Here is an 18,461-nt window from a genome sequence, read left to right as displayed (position 1 = left end):
TCATCCCCATAATAAGCAAACAGAAGGGCAATATGAGTCACAGAAGGAGTGGAGAGGAGCATGGCAGGTAGTTCAGGGCAGAGAAGGGATGACAGTGGTTAACAAGAGGTTGGATGTATGGGTGAGAGACAGTGCAAACCACAGATGATGCACAGTATGTGAAGGCTGAGGTCAGGCGGTACAGAAGATAGAAGCAAGAGAACACTGATTGGGACAAGAAAATGCACACTGAAAACCAAAACAAATGCAAATGCAGGGGGATAACTGAAAGTAGGAAGGGGAGCAGAGAGAAAAAACAGAAGAAACAGATGAAGTATCAATTAGTGGTTAGTCATATTCAACAGAGCTTGTTCTGTAATGTTGAAAACTTTTGAAGCTTTTCCAAGCCACTTCTTCCAATTGTCAGATAAAATACCCCAGATGAAATGTTAGATCTCAAAAACTGCTTTGTGTTAGGTACATAATTCCTGAAATCCAGTCTGTATGGAGACTATGATGGCTTGATGACCTGAGAAGATCAACAAGCTGTTGAATTCACAAAGATACAAGTAGTAGAATTCAAAGAAGTTAACTCCAGGTTTTAAACATACTGCAGATGTTTTCTGAGTTTTTTACAAGTTAAAAAAAAACATTCACAAGCATGGTAGAGCTAGGTGTGGAAGAGCAAGGACTTGACAGTTCGTGTCAAAACACAGGGAGCTACACAAAAAACAAACATTATATAGTAGAAATAAGACTGGCTTCTGTGACAGAACATTTAGCACTATTCCAAAAAGACAAAGACAGCTATAATGGAGAATAAAAAGAAGTATAGAAGCTTACAAAGTCTACATACTGTGTGAAAGCAAAAACAAGTGGTAAAGCAGACTCAGGAGAACAAAGGAGAAGGGGGAAAAGGGCATGCAGATGCATGTTTGATCAGTGCAGGAGAGCATATTTGTTACATGAGTCTTCTACATAATGGATGGGAGGTGTTTGGATCTTACAGTTGCCACATTATGTTTATGGGTATCATACAGAATTGGTAGCCAGTGCAGTGATTGGGAAAGAACAGCACAGTTTTCTAAACTAATAAAAATTAGTGTATCAACTATATTTAAGAAGGGTTGAAGAAAAGCTTAGTTTCTCAAGGGAAGACTCGGTAGTAGGGAGTACTAATAAAAATAATAAGAATATGAATTCATGTTTGGATACAAGGTGTTTTTAGGTAAGTAACAGAGCCAGACTGCAGTAAGAGTTGACAGTGGACCAGTGGCAGGAGATTTATTATGATGGGATTATAGCCAACATTTTAGGTTTAGGAGTGTTGAAATAATATTAGTGAGGTTTTTGGTATCAAGATTAAAATTTGTGATTTTTAGTGGTGCCTCTTCAAAGTTATTTTTCCAAAAATATTTTTCTTTCTGAAAATAGCAGATAAATGATCCGGCCATTGGCATCCTAACAGGCAGTGATTCACATGAATTCAGACATCCTCTATATATCCTCTATATCTACCTAGCAAAATAGTCATCAGGGAATGGAGTTGAAAGCTGGTCTAAAATATATACTTTGTCTACAGAGTAAATAAAGTGCACTTACTGTAATTTTTCTAGACAAACCAAATCTTTAGTATGTTAAATGTTCATTAAAATCTGATGTCTGAAACGCTTGCCTAAGGTCATTTCTACTGCATTTGTTATTTTCAGCTTAAAAATTAATTCATTAGTTTGTAGCCCTGTTTGATCTTCTTTGTTAATTAAAAATTGCTTAGTATAATTTTATGTAATAATTTTATTATTAGTTTCAATGTTCTATTACGCCTGTTTCTTGCAGTTTCTTTTATATATTTTTCACAGGGCTTAGTTTTGTTTGGTTGTTAGGAGATGTTTATCCCATCAACTTTTATACTATCATAGCTATCTATGAATATGAGAGTACAAAAATTATTCTCACACAGTTTCTGCTCTTGAAAAACACAACCTCATCATTCATGTACTTGTTCCCAGATGTGTATGTGCAACTTCTCCTGCAGATGCACATGTAGGCTGTCTTCATATGCTGTTGTAGACTTAACATTGGTATGTACTTTGATCTTGCAATATACAGCAGAGCTGGGCATAGATCAAACTATTAAAACCCAACTGAATATTCAGTTTAAATCAGATATATGCATTCCAGGTGAATCAAAACAAAAGGTGTACAAAGTCTTTAGAAAGCGGCTAACACTTGTGTAGATAAGCCCATCCTGTGCAGAGAAGGACCTTTACTGTATGGATGCTTGGGCTTCTCTTCAAAGATGTGACAGACCCTCTGCTGAGTCACACCTATAGTTGTACAATCTGCAAAGCTCATGCTCACTGTTAATTGGAGAGCTGCAGCTGTGTAAAGCACGCCACCACTGGACTCTAGAGCAGTGGGGACGTGTTCTCTGGAGTGGCAAATCATGCTTCTCTGTCTGACAATCTGATGGACCTGTCTGGGTTTGGCAGTTGCCAGGAGAATGGTACTTGCCTGACTGCATTGTGCCAAGTGTAAAATTTGGTGGAGGGGGGAATTATGATATGGGGTTGTTTTTCAGGGGTTGTGTTGGCCCCTTAGTTCTAGTGAAGGGAACTCTTAAGGCGTCAGCATGCCAGGACATCTTAGACAATTTCATGCTCCCAGCTTTGTGGGATTGTCCCTTTCCTGTTCCAATATGACTGTGCACCAGTGCACAAAGCAAGGTCCATAAAGACATAGATCAGCGAGTTTGGGGTGGGGAAATTTGACTGGCCTGCACAGAGTCTTGAACTCAACCTGATAGAACACCTTTGGGATGAATTAGAGCAGAGATTGTGAGCCGGGCCTTCTCATCCGACATCAGTGCCTGACCTCACAAATATGCTTCTGGAAGAATGGTCAAACATTCCCATAGACATACTCCTAAATCTTGTGGATAACCTTCCCAAAAGAGTTGAAGCTGTTATAGCTGCAAAAGGTGGGCCAACTCAATATGGAACCCTACGGACTAAGACTAGGATGCCATTAAAGTTCATGAGCGTGTAAAGGCAGGCATCCCAATACTTTTGGCAATATAGTGTATGTGTAATGGCACTACATATAAATACATAACATTATCTTATCTGTTCAGCTATAAAAAGTAGCAGCTCAATTTAAATCGCCTGCTTAGCGCCAGCATTAGAGACAGAAATGTAGACATCTTTGCATGTATACATGGCTGTCTTCCACCCTGCGCACATACATCCACCTTGATGCACCATTCTGTGTGCTGGCATGTCCTTCCTACAGATGTCCTGTTCAGATGTGTGCTGTGTAATAGGGTTTTGGATTAGGAATCAGAGTGTAAAGTTTGTTTTATCTATGTTCATAGTTTGAAACTTGACAGTGCCAGGGATGTGTTGATGTGGATTAGATAGTGTAGGGGCAATGATGTTGGTATGGTTTCCATGGTTGGTTGTTTTTTCATTCAGGATTATGGACTCCACCTCCTCTGGTCATTACCATTTCATCTCTCCTCGAATATTAAACACAATCACCACACATGGTGACTGCACTGCCAATCTAGACTAAGAAATCACCCACAATTCTTGTCTACTTATATATTCACATAGCACTATGCCATTTGGTGTCTACCGTTACAATGTCTTATTCTAATACACTGTTCTTCATGAAGTATTCACTCCAACTTACAACACTTATAGATGTCTGCCACCAGAAAGATTTGTTTATTCCCAGTGCACACTATTCTGGTCTATTTCACTACTGTTATTTTAGACATTTCTTCATTATCATCATCTTATTCTTTCCATCTAGATCAGTGGTTCTCAACCTTCCTAATGCCGCGACCCTTTAATACAGTTCCTCATGTTGTGGTGACCCCCAACCATAAAATTATTTACCAAGTAATTATAATTCATGAGTGTCGTTTTACCTCCAATACTGCTGCTTTCAACACGGTAGCTGCTTTAAAGAGAGTAGCTGCTTTCAACACAGCAGCTGCTTTCTACACAGTAGCTGCTCTTTACACATCGGAAATATGTGTTTTCCGATGGTCTTAGGCGACCCCTGTGAAAGGGTCGTTCGACCCTCAAAGGGGTCACGACCCACAGGTTGAGAACCACTGATCTAGATTGATACTTTATTACTTTGGAGACTTTTGGCCCTCAGTAAATATAAAAAATTTTACCACAACATTGCCTTGCAGTTGTCTGTCCAGTATCAGGTTTTTATTGCAGCTTGTACAAAAGATACAAACAAATGTACTATGTATCACATAACTAATGAAACTTATTGCAAAACATTTTGTCACTGGTTTTTGGCTAATGTCTCTTAATAGTTGGTTGATTCTAATTGAGATTTATTGGGATGATATTACTGTGATAAACTCATTCTAGAGCTCCAATTGTCCTTACTTTATCCTCAGGGGATTTTTTTTTATTACAATGTATTGGATTCATATTGTTATTAGACTACCTACCCATATGGAAGAAAAATATATTTGAAATATATTTCAAAAATATTCTTCTCAAATATATTGCCATATATTTGAAATATTGCAATTTTATCCATATTCAACACAAACACACATATATATATATATATATATATATATATATATATATATATATATATATATAAAATGTTGAAATGCGTTTATTACAAAATATTTTTAAAAATACATTTCAAATATACTGTATGTTTTTAAAAATACAAATCTACATTTTTGGAATGCATTTACAAATACATGTAAAAATATATGTTAAAATGCCTTTTTTTTTATATGTAAAAAAAATCTGAAGAATATATATTTTTAAATATATATATTTTTTAAATATATATGCAGTGTGTATGTATATGTGTATATATATATAATTTTTCTTTAGTATATTGAATATGGCCAAAATTGTAGCATTTCAAATATATGGCAATATATTTGGGAAGAATATTTTTAAAATATTTTTAAAATATATTTTTTTTCTATGTGGGTAAGTCCATTACTCTATGCATATTGAACTATGGGCTTTTTGGAAGTTTGGTACTTGACTGGATAAGATGATATATAATGTGTCCTTTACATTGTGCGGCACACTTACGGAAATAATATGCTTGATAACCCAATAGCCTTTTATTGTGTGTGGGGTTACTTCTACATACACTAATAGTTGACATATGTTTTATGAATAGACTTTTTAAAGCTGACACCTCCACCCAGCACCTCACTCACCGCCCACAAGATTGCCAATCACTTCCAAAACCAGATTGACGCAATCCATAAGGACATTGTCAACTCGCAATCCACCTCTCCACCCAGCCTCCCGCCCTCCTCCAACCCCTCAACCCTCCCCTGACCTCATAGCCTCACTACCCCCCACTATACCCAATGCCCCGCACACCATCACCTCCCCAACACTCTGCTCCTTCAGCCCAACTACCTCTGAGGAGGTCTCTAAGGTCTTCACTGAAGCCCGCCTCACCACCTGCCCCCTGGACCCTATCCCCTCACAGCTCCTCCAGTCACCCCCCCCTCCATCATTCGCTCCCTCACCCACATCTTCAATCTCTCCCTCTCCACCGGCTCCTTCCCCTCCTTAAGCGCCTGGCCTACAATCGCCTAAGCGCCCACCTCACTGATAACAACCTCCTTGACCCCCTACAGTCTGGCTTCCATCCCCTGCACTCCACCGAAACCGCCCTACTTAACATCACCAACGACCTCCTAACCGCCAAAGCCAATGGCCACTATTCTATCCTCCTGCTCCTCGACCTCTCTCCGCGGCTTTCGCCACTGTTGACCACCCTCTCCTCCTTGCCAAACTGCACTCCCTTGGCATCAGGGACGCTGCTCTCTCCTGGTTCTCCTCCTACCTTTCCCAACACTCCTTCAGCGTCACCTACAACACTGCCGCCTCCCCCTCTCTGTCGGGGTACCCCAAGGCTCTGTCCTCGGGCCCCTCCTCTTCTCCATCTATATCTCCTCCCTTGGAAAACTTATTCACTCCTACGGCTTCAATTACCACCTCTATGCCGACGACATCCAAATTTACCTCTCCACCCCACCCCCTCACTCTCTGCCTGCATCGCCCACCTCCTAAACGACATATCAGACTGGATGTCGCTCCATTTCCTCAAACTTAACCTATCCAAAACCGAGCTCCTGGTCTTCCCCCCCCCCCCGCACCCCCCCCATCCTCTCCATCACTACTAACAACGCCACCATCTCTCCCACCCTGGACTCCCATCTCTCCTTCCTACCCCACATCCAACTGCTATCTAGATCTTGCAGGCTCCACCTCCGCAACATCTCCGAGATACGCACATTCCTCACCCCAGACACCACCAAACAACTAGTACACTCCCTCATCATCTTACGCCTGGACTATTGCAATTCCCTTCTCACTGGCCTACCCAAACGAACGCTATCCCCACTCCAGTCGATCCTAAACTCAGCGGCTAGACTCATCCACCTCACCAACCACTCCACATCTGCCTCCACCCTCTGCCAATCCCTTCATTGGCTCCCGATTGCCCAACGCATCAAATTCAAACTGCTAACTCTGACCTACAAATCCATTCACAACACCGCCCCAAACTACATAACCGACCTGATACCCAAATACTACCCTACCCGTGCCCTCCGCTCCTCACAGGACCTCCTACTCTCTAGCTCCCTGGTCTCCTCCTCCCACGCCCAATTGCAGGACTTCTCTAGGATTTCCCCCATCCTCTGGAACTCCCTGCCCCAATCCATCAGACTGTCACCTACCCTCCTCACCTTCAGGCACACCCTGAAAACCCTCCTCTTCAGAGAAGCCTACCCCAACCTCACCTAACACCTGACCTCCTCCACTCCTCCCACCACTCCATCCCCCACAGCCATTTCCTCCTGTACCACCTCCCCCTCCCTCCTAGATTGTAAGCTCGAAAGAGCAGGGCCCTCGAACCCCTTGTGTATTGTATTGTTACTGTCTTGTCTCATGTTCTGTCTCCCCTGCTACTGTACAGCGCTGAGCATACCCTGTGGCGCTATATAAATACTGTATAATAATAATAATTTTTAGAGGGTTACATGATTGAACAGTACACCATACTTTTATATGCTCACAGTTTTTTGATCTTCTTATTCACATGGTTTTATATTATTTTGTTTCTCGGCCATGATGAAGGGGGAGTTTTCCATCCTGTGTTGGCTTTGACTTTTTATCTAGATGAATATTCTTATACTAGATTTGTTGTATACTTGTGGCACTCTCATCTCTAACACTTTGCTTCACCCACTTTATTAAGTACGGTAAGCGGTTGATTTATACTGTTGTTAGCCAAGGGGCACATGCTTTACCTACTAAGTCCTTGTCACAAAGTTCCAAACATAATAAAGTTTTTTGAGTTTAGAAGTCTGAATCAATTCCTATCTCTTTCCGCATTCATCATAATATTTTAGAGATTATGTTTGGATGTCAAAGAGAAGGAATAAAGGTGTTGTAGTCAGCTGCCACATTTCACCGTTGTAATCAGCCTTGCTATCCCCTTATACGTAAATATTAATATTCCTAACAGATTTTTGGATGAGTAACTTTGCAAGTCTGTGTGAATACATTTCTGGCATGTCTCATCATACACCTTCAATATGATTTTGCACCTGAGTGTAGGCTAGCAGAATGAAATCAAAAACCTGCTGCAGGCAAGAACAAGCTTTTCTCATTCTCCCCTACCCCAGTAATTATTCTAATGGTACTGTCGTAACAAAAAAACTACTTGATCTCCTGATTTAATACCAACTGACAAAAATATTTATTTCACATCATGTTGCAGAAGGAATTAAGATGTTATTTTTAATAGCTCTGCAATTTTCTGAAGTTTTAGAGATCTGCCTAAGAAACAGATACTGAAATGAGCCTGTTACTTTTATCGGAGAGTGGTTATTGACCTAAAATGCCAGGCTTGAAGTTATCTTTTAATCTATCAAGCAATATGATGAAAGTTGGTGGATATCTTTATTATGGTTTCAGAGGTTTTGTTCTTGAATGCTAGCTTGTCCATGGTGAGAAAAGAATTTTATATTGATAGCAAACATTTCCAGCTGAGAGCAAGTCTTCTGCTAAGCCTGTAGGCTCTTGCTACATTAATTAACTAGACACTGCACTGCTTCCCCACATTTATTTATTATGTTTGATTTATGTTGTTCTATTTCCATTTAATTGACTTCATTATCTCCTTAGCTACCTCAATGTATAGATGCTGATTAAATAGTAACTCCACTTTTGTGGGAAAAAAACAGCAAATAAAAAAGAATATACGGTTGCTACACAAGCCATATTGTAGTTAAATATTAATAAAAATGACCTTTCCTTGTCAATCTGCAGCGCTGTAGTTTTGTGTAAAATTCAGTGCAATATGGCAACCTGGAGGCCTTCTGTCCACAGTGAGTGTACAGAACTTCGCCAGTCCCCAGAATTTCCTGCTTGTGTGATTGGCTCCCTAATTTTCACAGAACTCTGCACAAGTCACATGTTAGGCATCCTCAGCAACCAAATTTTCATTTTTGGTGTGTTACTCTCAAAGGGTTTATTACTTTTAAATAGAGTCTGACAATGCAACTTTCTTCATTAGAACACTTCAAGAGCATCTGCTGATCAGTAATGAAAAAAGTCACTCCTAATCAGATTTACTCTGTACATTCACATAATTTATTGTTATTATTATTATACAGGATTTATATAGCGCCAACAGTTTGCTCAGCACTTTACAATATAACAGGAGACAATACAGCAACAATACAGTTCAATACAAGAGGGTTAGGAGGGCCTGATCCTTGGAGCTTACAATCTAAGAGGGAGGGGCTGGTAGTACAAAAGGTAATAACTGTGTGGGATGGAGGATTTATATAGCATCAACAGTTTGCTCAGCGCTTTACAATCTGTAACGGGAGACCATAATCAGACAAATTTTTCTTCAATGCAGAAAAAATGTAAGAATCTGCAACAAAGTTTGGTAAAATCTTTGTAATGTACTCTGAACACCCAAATGGGATTCTTTTTTTTTTCCTCAACAAAAGCGGAGTTAGTCTTTAATATAAGCTGTATGATGTTAACATGAAAGATTTGCCTCGACTCATTAAGTTATTTCCTAGGTAACCAGATACCCAAACCATCAAACCTCATCTGTAAATGGTATTTCCAATAGAACAAGGAAGATTCTTATGTTTTTCTATAGCATATACACGTTTCATAGCCAAAAGTATGTGAACACCACTTTAAATTAAGGAGTTCACATGTATATAGTGAGAATACTGTTCATGCTACAACATAGAGGGACATTTTAAACAATTGTGTGTTTTCTAAATTTTTTTTTTAATAGTTTACCTCGCTAGTGATCTGATTATGTCAGTATTTCTGTACTCAAAGCGGTTCAATGGAAATATGTTGTTTTTTTACTGTGGGCCTGTAATTTTTAGGAATATCTCACTGAAATCTGTCCGAACAAGAGTCTAGTAGACATCCCAGGTATGATAAAATTTGAAACATGAAATCATAAATTATAATATAAATAATCATAAAAATAATATAATAAATTTAATTCAATAATTCAGTAATCAAACCAAAGACACTGAAATTTGAAATATAGCGCCAAGTTCGCACATCACTGAGCTTAGTCGCAAAATCGTTTTTAGTGTCTGATGACGAATTTCCCCACGAATCATTATCACTCAATTATGCAAGTGGTTCTAATTTACTATCACTGTTCTCTAGCTGGTCTAAAACCGCTTTTGACCTAAAGGGACGCTTTTTGTACGCCATGGACTTTTCTCAGTTTCCAAAGAACAGTAAAATTGCAGGCAGGGCACTGGACAAAGCACTAGGGACAAAATGTATGTGAAATGGTTTGATACAGTAATGGAACACTGTCAGATTTTGGTGTATTGTGTGAATGTCAAATTTTAAAATTTTTTAAATTCCTGACGGATACGTCCCAACGCTCGCAGGGAATGGAACCCGGAAGATGGATGCCCGCATCGGCCGGAGAACATGGCCGGGGACGCTGCAGGAGGGACATCGCGGGACCGCAGGACAAGGTAAGTGCTCGAGGGATCCCAGAGCAATGCTGCAGTGTAATCCCAAGTGTAGCTTGGGGATACTGCTTCTGGTACTGAAACTTAACCCCAAGCTGCAGTCAGGAATACCGCCAGGGGGGTTAAGAAATGCCCTTTTGTGTTCCAGCATGCTGACTGTGTTCTTGTTCACAAAACTAGGTCCAAAAAACATGGTTTGATGAGTTTGGTATGGAGCAACCAAAGTTGCCTGCAGAAAGCCCTGGCCTTAACCCCTTTGGAATGAATTCATTGCACTCATTGCCTCAGCTCACAAATTTTTGCTCCAAAATCTTGCAGAAAGCCTTATTAGAAACTCAGTGGCAGTTATACACTATAAACAATTCCTGCAGTGCTTACACACAAATCCTTAAAGAAATAAATAATATTTGTAGCAAAACAAGCCAATCACGCTATAATGCTGGATGCATGTTGCTTCTGAGCTGTAACTGTGTTGCTTCAATGTCGCTAATGCAGTGCAAGCATGTGGATGCCTGATGACAGGTTCAGTAGGAACAGAGCAAAGAAGAGGAGCACTAATCTGCTTAGCACAAAAAAAGCTGGGTCCAAGCCACTGATAGCCAGCTATTGCATAATAGTATACACAAGATGGCTGTCAGAATCCAGCAAAAAATAGATATAAACAAGTGGGTCTTCTAGGCCGGTTTCACACTGCTGTGCTGTGGTTTGGCTGCAGCACGTGTGCGTTTTGCCCATGATTTTAGCCAAGGCCCCATAGACTTTCTATGTTGCATATTTTTGATGCGTTTTCTGAAAGCACACAAAAGATGCAGCAGAAAATGCGGCAAATTATTCAACCTAATAGAAAGTCTATGGGACTGTTGCTACAATGTGCAAAAATTGCAGATACATGGGGGCTGCAGCCAAACCACAGCACAACAGTGTGAAACTGGCCTAAAAAAAAACAATTGTTTGTACATATATTTTCCAATTTGTAAGTTGGGAATGTAGGGCTAGGTGATCACCCATCGATCCTTTTCTTAGATACCCATTATGGATGGAGTCACTCTCACTTTCCATGGGCACCTTTCCCTCCCCACTCAAACATGCACTGGTTACCCCCATACTCAAAAAACCCTCGCTGGACCCCACCTGTTTGAATAACTCAAGACCCATCTTTCTGCTCCCGTTTGCCTCCAGGCTTTTCGAGCGCCTTGTTCACAACCGTATGAACTGCTATCTCACCGACAACAACCTTGTTGATCACCAACAGTCTGGCTTCCGCCCACAACATTCCACAGAAACTGCTCTACTAAAACTCACTAACGACCTACTAACTGCTAAAACCAATGGCCATTACTCCATACCTGATCCCTCAAGAGTTAGTATCCAGTTATATTCTGTGTCATTTTGTTCAGACAATGTTTGGTACTGACTATCTCTTTCAGATGGCGCTGCCAGGATCTGACCTCCTTTTTCTCTGCTGCAGTTTGATGAGCTCAGCTGTGTGCTCTCCCCTCCTGTCACCCTGCAACTTTTGTACAGTGTTTTAGCTTCTTCTCCCAGTCTGAATCATACTGTGTAGGGATCTAAAGGAGGCTAATACAAAGTCAAACTAAGATATTATTTAAATACACCACACATCTAAACATGCTATGAAAAATGATGTGTTTTTAGATGCTGCAGTTATAGAATTCTTATGCTTCTAGCCAATATGCTATAGCAATTGTCTCTGTCTGTCAAATTGTTTTGCCCACAAGACATAAATCACTGTGCCACAAGTGATTAATGTACAATAATAGTAACTGCTCACTCTGCACACTCACATATGCAGGTCCTAAATATTAGCTGTATGTGTCATCCATGGCAATCAAACAAGGTTTAGAACAATCATAGCAAATTCTCATAAGTATAACCAATTGTATATATTTATCACACTTTAACAAAACCCAAAGTTCTGTACATATATATATATATATACTTACAATTAGCATGTATCTGGTGTTTGTTATGTTAATATTTTTAAACCTTTTGATGCAACTTTTGCATTTATTGCACACATATTTAAAAAGTCATTTGAGGCCTGAAGGTTACACAAAACCCCCCAAACATATATTTTCTGAAAGTAGACCCCCTAGAGAATAAAATAGTGGTTGTTCCTCTTTTTTAATATTACCGTAAAGGTCTAAGAAATGCAAAATTTCAGTAAAAAACAAACAAAAGTGAATTTTATAGCAAACAAATGCAATAAATTACCCACATTTTTGGTCAAATATAAAAGACAAGAATCAGTACGCTATATTTTTTTATAGGCGATGCTTCAAAAGTCCCTACAGGTCATCAGTTTAGTGTTATGGAGGAGGTCTTGTGTTAGAATTATTGCTCTCACTCTGGCATGTGTGGTGATATGTAACGTGTATTGCAATCGATGTTTTATGTTCATACGTGCGTATATGTTAGTATGGGGGGCAAAAAATGTTTTTGGAGGGGGATATTTTGTGCCTGAGTGTAACTTTATTTGTTTGCAATACAAAAAAATTTTTTTTACGCAACTTTTTTTTTTTCATCAGATAGGGGACACAAAGTCCTCTATATGATGATTTTCAGGTGACAGATTCACTTTAATGAGACATGCAAGGTCTAAAAGACCCTGCATGTCTCCTCTGGGTCTACTGGATGTATTGCAGTGGCTATTCTAGCCAGGGAAAGTGACAGCGGTGACCCAGAAGTGACGTCATAGATGTCACATTAAGCAGTGTCTTCTCTCCTCTCTCCCCTCCACCTGCTGGCATCTTCCATGTCGGCCCCAGGCCCACAGATGGGCAAATGGAGCTCAGAATACATGGCGGGGGCACGCATTGCAGGGGGGGCACCGTTACCGGGGGCTGTGGAAGCAATTGAGTAGCAGTGCAGCCACCAGACTGCTTCCACCTGAAAGGCAGGAGTCTGCCTGTCACTTTTAGACACAAAACCAGTGGCTGCAGTCACTGGATTGTGTGTACAAATGCCTCGCTGTCAGGTCCAAACGACATTCGGACCTGGCAGTGAAAGGGTTATTGTGTTGATCATACAGGTATGGGTTAATCAAGTTAGAAAAAAAGATGCAAGTTAAGAGTTAGAAAAAATGTGATTTCTAACATGTGTTACTCCAGTACGCCATGCCTCCTGAGCCAGAGGTGTTGTACCCTAACTAAAATTAGAAACAAGCTAACACAGATACAGTGTTTCCAGAGGTGTAGAATGATTCCATGTCACCAAAGACAGATTGATTCTAGTTGGTTTGAACTAGAAATGAAAGGCAAAACATCTGTGTATAGATTTACACCTTTTTTCTTTTATATGTGATTACATACCCTCTGTTCTCAGCTGTGTAAGAGCTAGGGGAAGAGAAACAGCAGGGGTGAGCTAGGGGGGTTTGTCAGCATCAAAGTCTGATCATTGGAAGATAGCACATTGAGTTCACAGCAGAACTAAAGCACTGACCACACTGTGGTCTCTTGTCTGATGTGGTCAGTTTTTAATAGGAAGGCAGAGGGACTGGCAGGAACAACAGGGACTGCACACAAAGTAAGCAATAGAAAGAGCACTGGATACTTTTTTCATACAAGTACATGGTACAGCAGGCACATCTCAGGAATATGAAATGTTGAGTTTGCATATTGTTTAAATCCCCCAAAAAAACTAATTTGTTGCAGCATACCAAATCTATAAATGTGGTACCTGCATTGTGTCTTCTAGGCTCTTTTTCTTTGTTTTTATGTTTAGGTGATCTGGCCAGTAACACACTTTTAAGGTGTCAGCCCACCTGTTGGAATAGCAATGAAGACACTCTGCTAGTGCATCTAACACTACCCTCTCCTCAGACTGAAAATGCTGATTTAGATGGACTTGACTAACATTTCTTACAGCACAATTTTTTTTTTCCTTTTGGGATAAAGGTTTTACATAAATGAATAAAAGCTGACCTTTGTAAGCACCCCTGTCAATGTTAAATGAAATGTTAAATGGCTAACTTTTGGACAGCCTGTTTTGTTAAAGGAAGCTGAAAAATAACAGACACATGCAGAATAAGTCAGTCATCAGATCTGAAAATTGGTAATTTGCCAATGCTCCTCTGAGCTCCTTTGCTCATGGCAAGAAAAAAAAAAACAGCTGAAAAAATGCTGCTTAAGTCTTTTTTTGCACAGACTTTAAAGCACATCAAGCATTTGGGCATTCATTAATTCTACTGGCCATTAAATTATCCTAGCCAATGGCCAATAGCTTGCAATTTAGGCATGTTTGCAAGCAATTTAGGTGTGCCAAGCCTTTTCTCTGCTTAAACACTCCTCTAGCGAACATGTAGTGATCTTTTTCCAGCTTCTAAATTTTCCTCTTCTAAAATGCCTGTAAATACCTATGTGTGCATGGACACATAGGCTAATATAGAGGTGCATTAAGTGGCTGCAAAAAAAGTCAAACACTTGCAAAAGTTGTGTTTTTTACATCATGTGCGCATGAGACCTAAAACTTGTAAGTAGCATTTTTAAAGTAACAACCGGTATTTTTTAATTATATTTATTTAATACTTTCAAACTGGAGCTCAATGTTGTTTTAAGAGGCTTGGTACTTGCTGTACACACTGCCCATATACTGATGTCATACCAGCTGAAAGCTGTGTTTGCATTGTTTGAAAGTGGAACGCTCTATCATCTTGTGACAAATGTCCATCAGTCATAAATACTGTAGATAGATAATGCTACATGTAGTCACACAGACAGATCATGAACTCCAGAAGTGTCCAGAAGCTACCATTTTGGGAAATGTTACATGCATGCTAGTTGTTAATAAATCATCTTGATGCTTATCCATTGTTTGTATCTAATACCTGTCTGAAAAGACTAATGAGAATCTGTCTCTTGCAGGTTCCCCCAGGAACTGAACATGGGAAAGCTCAGTTCAGAGGTGATGTGGAACCTGTTTGCTCAGGATATGAAGTATGCATTAGAAGGTAATCTTTGTACTCCGCTTGTCATCATACAATAATAACTCTACTGACACATTTAGTGTGGAACATACTATCTACATTATTTCCAGTAGTCCTGTTTAAAGTAAATAATGTATAACATTGTATCAACATTGATTCCATGCACCATGTTGTAGACATGAAATACGGTACAACTAGACCTTGGCAATAGCCTTTCCTGACAACCCTTTTCCTTAATTCCAGAACAAATTAAAATAAATAGGGTAGATATGTCTTATTGTCATAATAGAAATGGTAGAACTCTGTTATTCCTTCCAGATGAAAGACAGTAAAGGTTGTACAGCTTTGATTATCTGGAGATTCTGTTAAAATGGTACTGCTAATGCAGTAAAAATAAATATTTTCAGGGATTTTCCTCTCCTTTTGCTACCTAAGAAGGTTCTGCAGCAAAACTCACAAACTCCAATTCTACAAACTCTGGGAACCCATTTATAAAATGGTCTTCCATCTTTTCCTCAAGCTTCCATAGCACTGGGAAGTTATGTCTACAAATATGATGAGAACCTATCCTCTTTACCCTGTTAGCACCTTCATGAAAACACAACTTAGACATAATGACATCTTGCATCATCCTAAAGCCTTATACACACAAGAGAGTATTGGACCAAAAATTCTGCTTTTGGATTGATTGTCTGATAATCTGATCATTCGCACCCAGCTTTTGAGAGTTGATCACAACAGTTCATGTAAAAATATTAAAAAGAACAATCGCAAAAAAGTTTCTTGGCACGATAACAGAAGTAATGATTTTGTGTAATCAGTACAGTATTCGTCTGTAAAAAATTGAGTGGCCAAGACTGCACATGCTCAGAAGCAAAAGAATAAAATACAATACATTACAATACATTCGATCACTTCTGAAGATGTTTTCTGTCTTATGAGAATTTTTGTAACTTTAGTAAATTATTCATTTTTGATATGAGACTAGCATGCAAAAAAAATGGACTATCATTCAACCGATATTCTCATCATGTGTACTAGGATTAAGAAGTGTCCTGTATAGTTTTTACTTTTGTAAAAGTAAGAAGGATGCTACCAATTGTAGAGAAAAGATATGTATTTCCATCTAAATAACAAAACATCACCTTAAATTTAAATGGCTAGCTGTGAATGTTTGGTCAAATACTGAAGCGGATCTTCTACATGTTGGGTCCAAATTATTTGTCCATGGAGCTGAAGGACAGTACTTATGTATTCTACACACACAGTTCAATGAACCCTAAAAGTGTCTGGCAAATCTTTTTGCTCATCCCGAATTGAGTGGATTTGAAACCCATTTAGCTAGTTTTTTGCAAATTCCACCACTGGTGTTATTTGTCTGACACAGCTATCAGCAGGAACCATATCACATTGAAACTAACCCATCAGCCATTTTAAACTTTTAAATTAAAATTCCTGCTTAGGAGCAGACACTACAAACGCCACAACATTCTGATCTGGTTTCAATTGCACCATGATATTTTAGTTTTTTGGTTTTTTTTTAATATTTTGTACAAGTGTATAGCAATGTGAAACTAGTTTTGGAAAATTGCACAGAAGAATGTTTCCTGGCTAATAAACGTAAAGGCAAAAACCTTATAGTATTTAATAAAATGTTGTCAACAGCCCTGCCATAATTCATAAAAAGGTACATTTTACTTTAGTTAAAAAAAAATGTATGCAGATGTGAAAAAGTATACAGTATTGCAAAAACCTTTAAAATATAACAAATATGTATTATACATATATGACCCAGAATACAGTATATAGATAAAATACAGTATGTCATAGCTGATTAAACCCATTACATTTTCTTACAATAATGCTGGGGTGTATACTTTCACAAGGGATGCCAGAATCATCCAAAACAATCCATTAGTATCCAATAAACAGAGCCATTGACTCACTGAGATAACTTCCACTTCGTTTTAACCCCATAAAAATGTCCCGATCTCGAAAAATGAAAGCTTTATCACATACCCAGTGGTTGGATGCATATTTGTCCAAAGTGATATTAATGCTGTTCTCTGCCAAAGGACAGCAAGTTAGGCACCAAAAGAGCAACAATGCACTTGTACCTATAGTATGATCACATAAATGCCATTGATGTGCCATGGAAGAGACCTCCCTCAAGAGGAAAGGGAATATCTCTCTCCCAAATAGTTTGAAAGCTTTTATCTGGGCATACTTCTGGTGCATATGCATTGCTATCCCTTGGCATATACCTTCCTTTTCTTTGACCTTATTCATTCAAGTAAAGTTTATCTTCCTTTGAATTCTTAAGGAAAAGAATTGTTGACATCATTTGCACTGTATTGTTCTGGCCAATTATGAGAATTGCTCTTTTAGTCTTCAGCAGCTGCTGACTTCTTTGATCATTATTTAATAGTCTCTCTCCCTAAGCTCCTTACTCACATACATTGTACTTTATTGTGTCCGGTCTTATACCAGAGTTTAAAAATGACTGATGGCATAATTTTTAGGGAGTGATGCTCAATAAATCCAAAACTCTTCACCATGTGGAGTAATGTTTTAATTTCTTTTTGTTTTTGACATATACTTTGTGAGATTTCATTCTAGCTTGATGGCATCCAACTGTCATCTTAACAGCTATATAGATTCTGTAAATCGATAACTTATTACCATCTATGTCTTTGTCTGAGTGAACTGCTAGGAGAGGTTCAGAGAAATAAGCTCCTACAAGTGCAGGACAACAATGCATTATATTAAAAGCTGTAATTTTGCAGACATACATGTATTTATCCTGTGCACTGACCTGCTTCATAGCAATTGACTAACATCTGTGAAATTGGAGAAAAAATGTCTATTACCCGTTTGACTTCTTTAAGAAGCTAGTCAGAATTACAAACATTCTAATTGCCTACCCGTTAACAAGCAAGATTGATTGTCTGCTTGGTATAGCAAGATCCATTGGGTATAGCAATTATGTTGTATCCTTCATGCTCTGTTGTGGTAGCCTGCGTTATGCTTTCACATGATTGGATAGGATTTAGAACTAAACAAGGTCATTGCACAGTAACCTATAGCTGCCGAGATCATAAACATAGCTCAAGCTGTAATTGTCAGAAGATGTTAACACTTTGTTGCACCGCCTTATATTTTTAATTATGCGCTCATATTACAAGATTCGTTATGTTATTGGATGGCATAAAAGGACTTTGTGGTGCAATACATGTAGTTCAAATATCAAATTTTCCTGTGATCCTAATGATGACAAGTTGTTATTTTCACACAAGATCAAACAGCACCTCAAGGGAGATTGCAGTAGAACATACATCTCCTACTGAATTCTAAGAGAATAACAAAAATCAATCTAATCTGCTAAATATAGGATGCCGGCTGAAGTTGCATGCCAGAATGCCTTGGGCTTTAAGAAAGGCATTAAATATGACAGACATGTAGTACTCT

At 38.9% G+C, this 18,461-nt stretch overlaps 1 protein-coding gene across 1 annotated transcript in view; it reads left to right on the top strand.

Annotated features, from left to right (window-relative positions):
• The window catches only part of LOC149451491 (protein unc-13 homolog C-like), a gene marked incomplete at its 3' end in the record, with an annotated part of 532,349 nt that extends 517,332 nt beyond the window's left edge, over positions 1-15,017 (top strand). The window contains exon 19 of the mRNA XM_089690607.1: positions 14,932-15,017. Within this exon, the coding sequence (XP_089546733.1) occupies positions 14,932-15,017 (86 nt within the window). The remainder of the gene's footprint in view (positions 1-14,931) is intronic.
• Between the last annotated feature and the right edge of the window lie 3,444 nt (positions 15,018-18,461).

Source organism: Staurois parvus, unplaced genomic scaffold (genome assembly GCF_062004578.1).
Source record: "Staurois parvus isolate SC_StPar_1 unplaced genomic scaffold, SC_StPar_1.0 ptg000536l, whole genome shotgun sequence".
In the NCBI taxonomy this organism is placed as follows: Eukaryota; Metazoa; Chordata; class Amphibia; order Anura; family Ranidae; genus Staurois; species Staurois parvus.
Note: the sequence above shows the minus strand (reverse complement) of the source record. Positions and strands in the feature narration are given on the sequence as shown.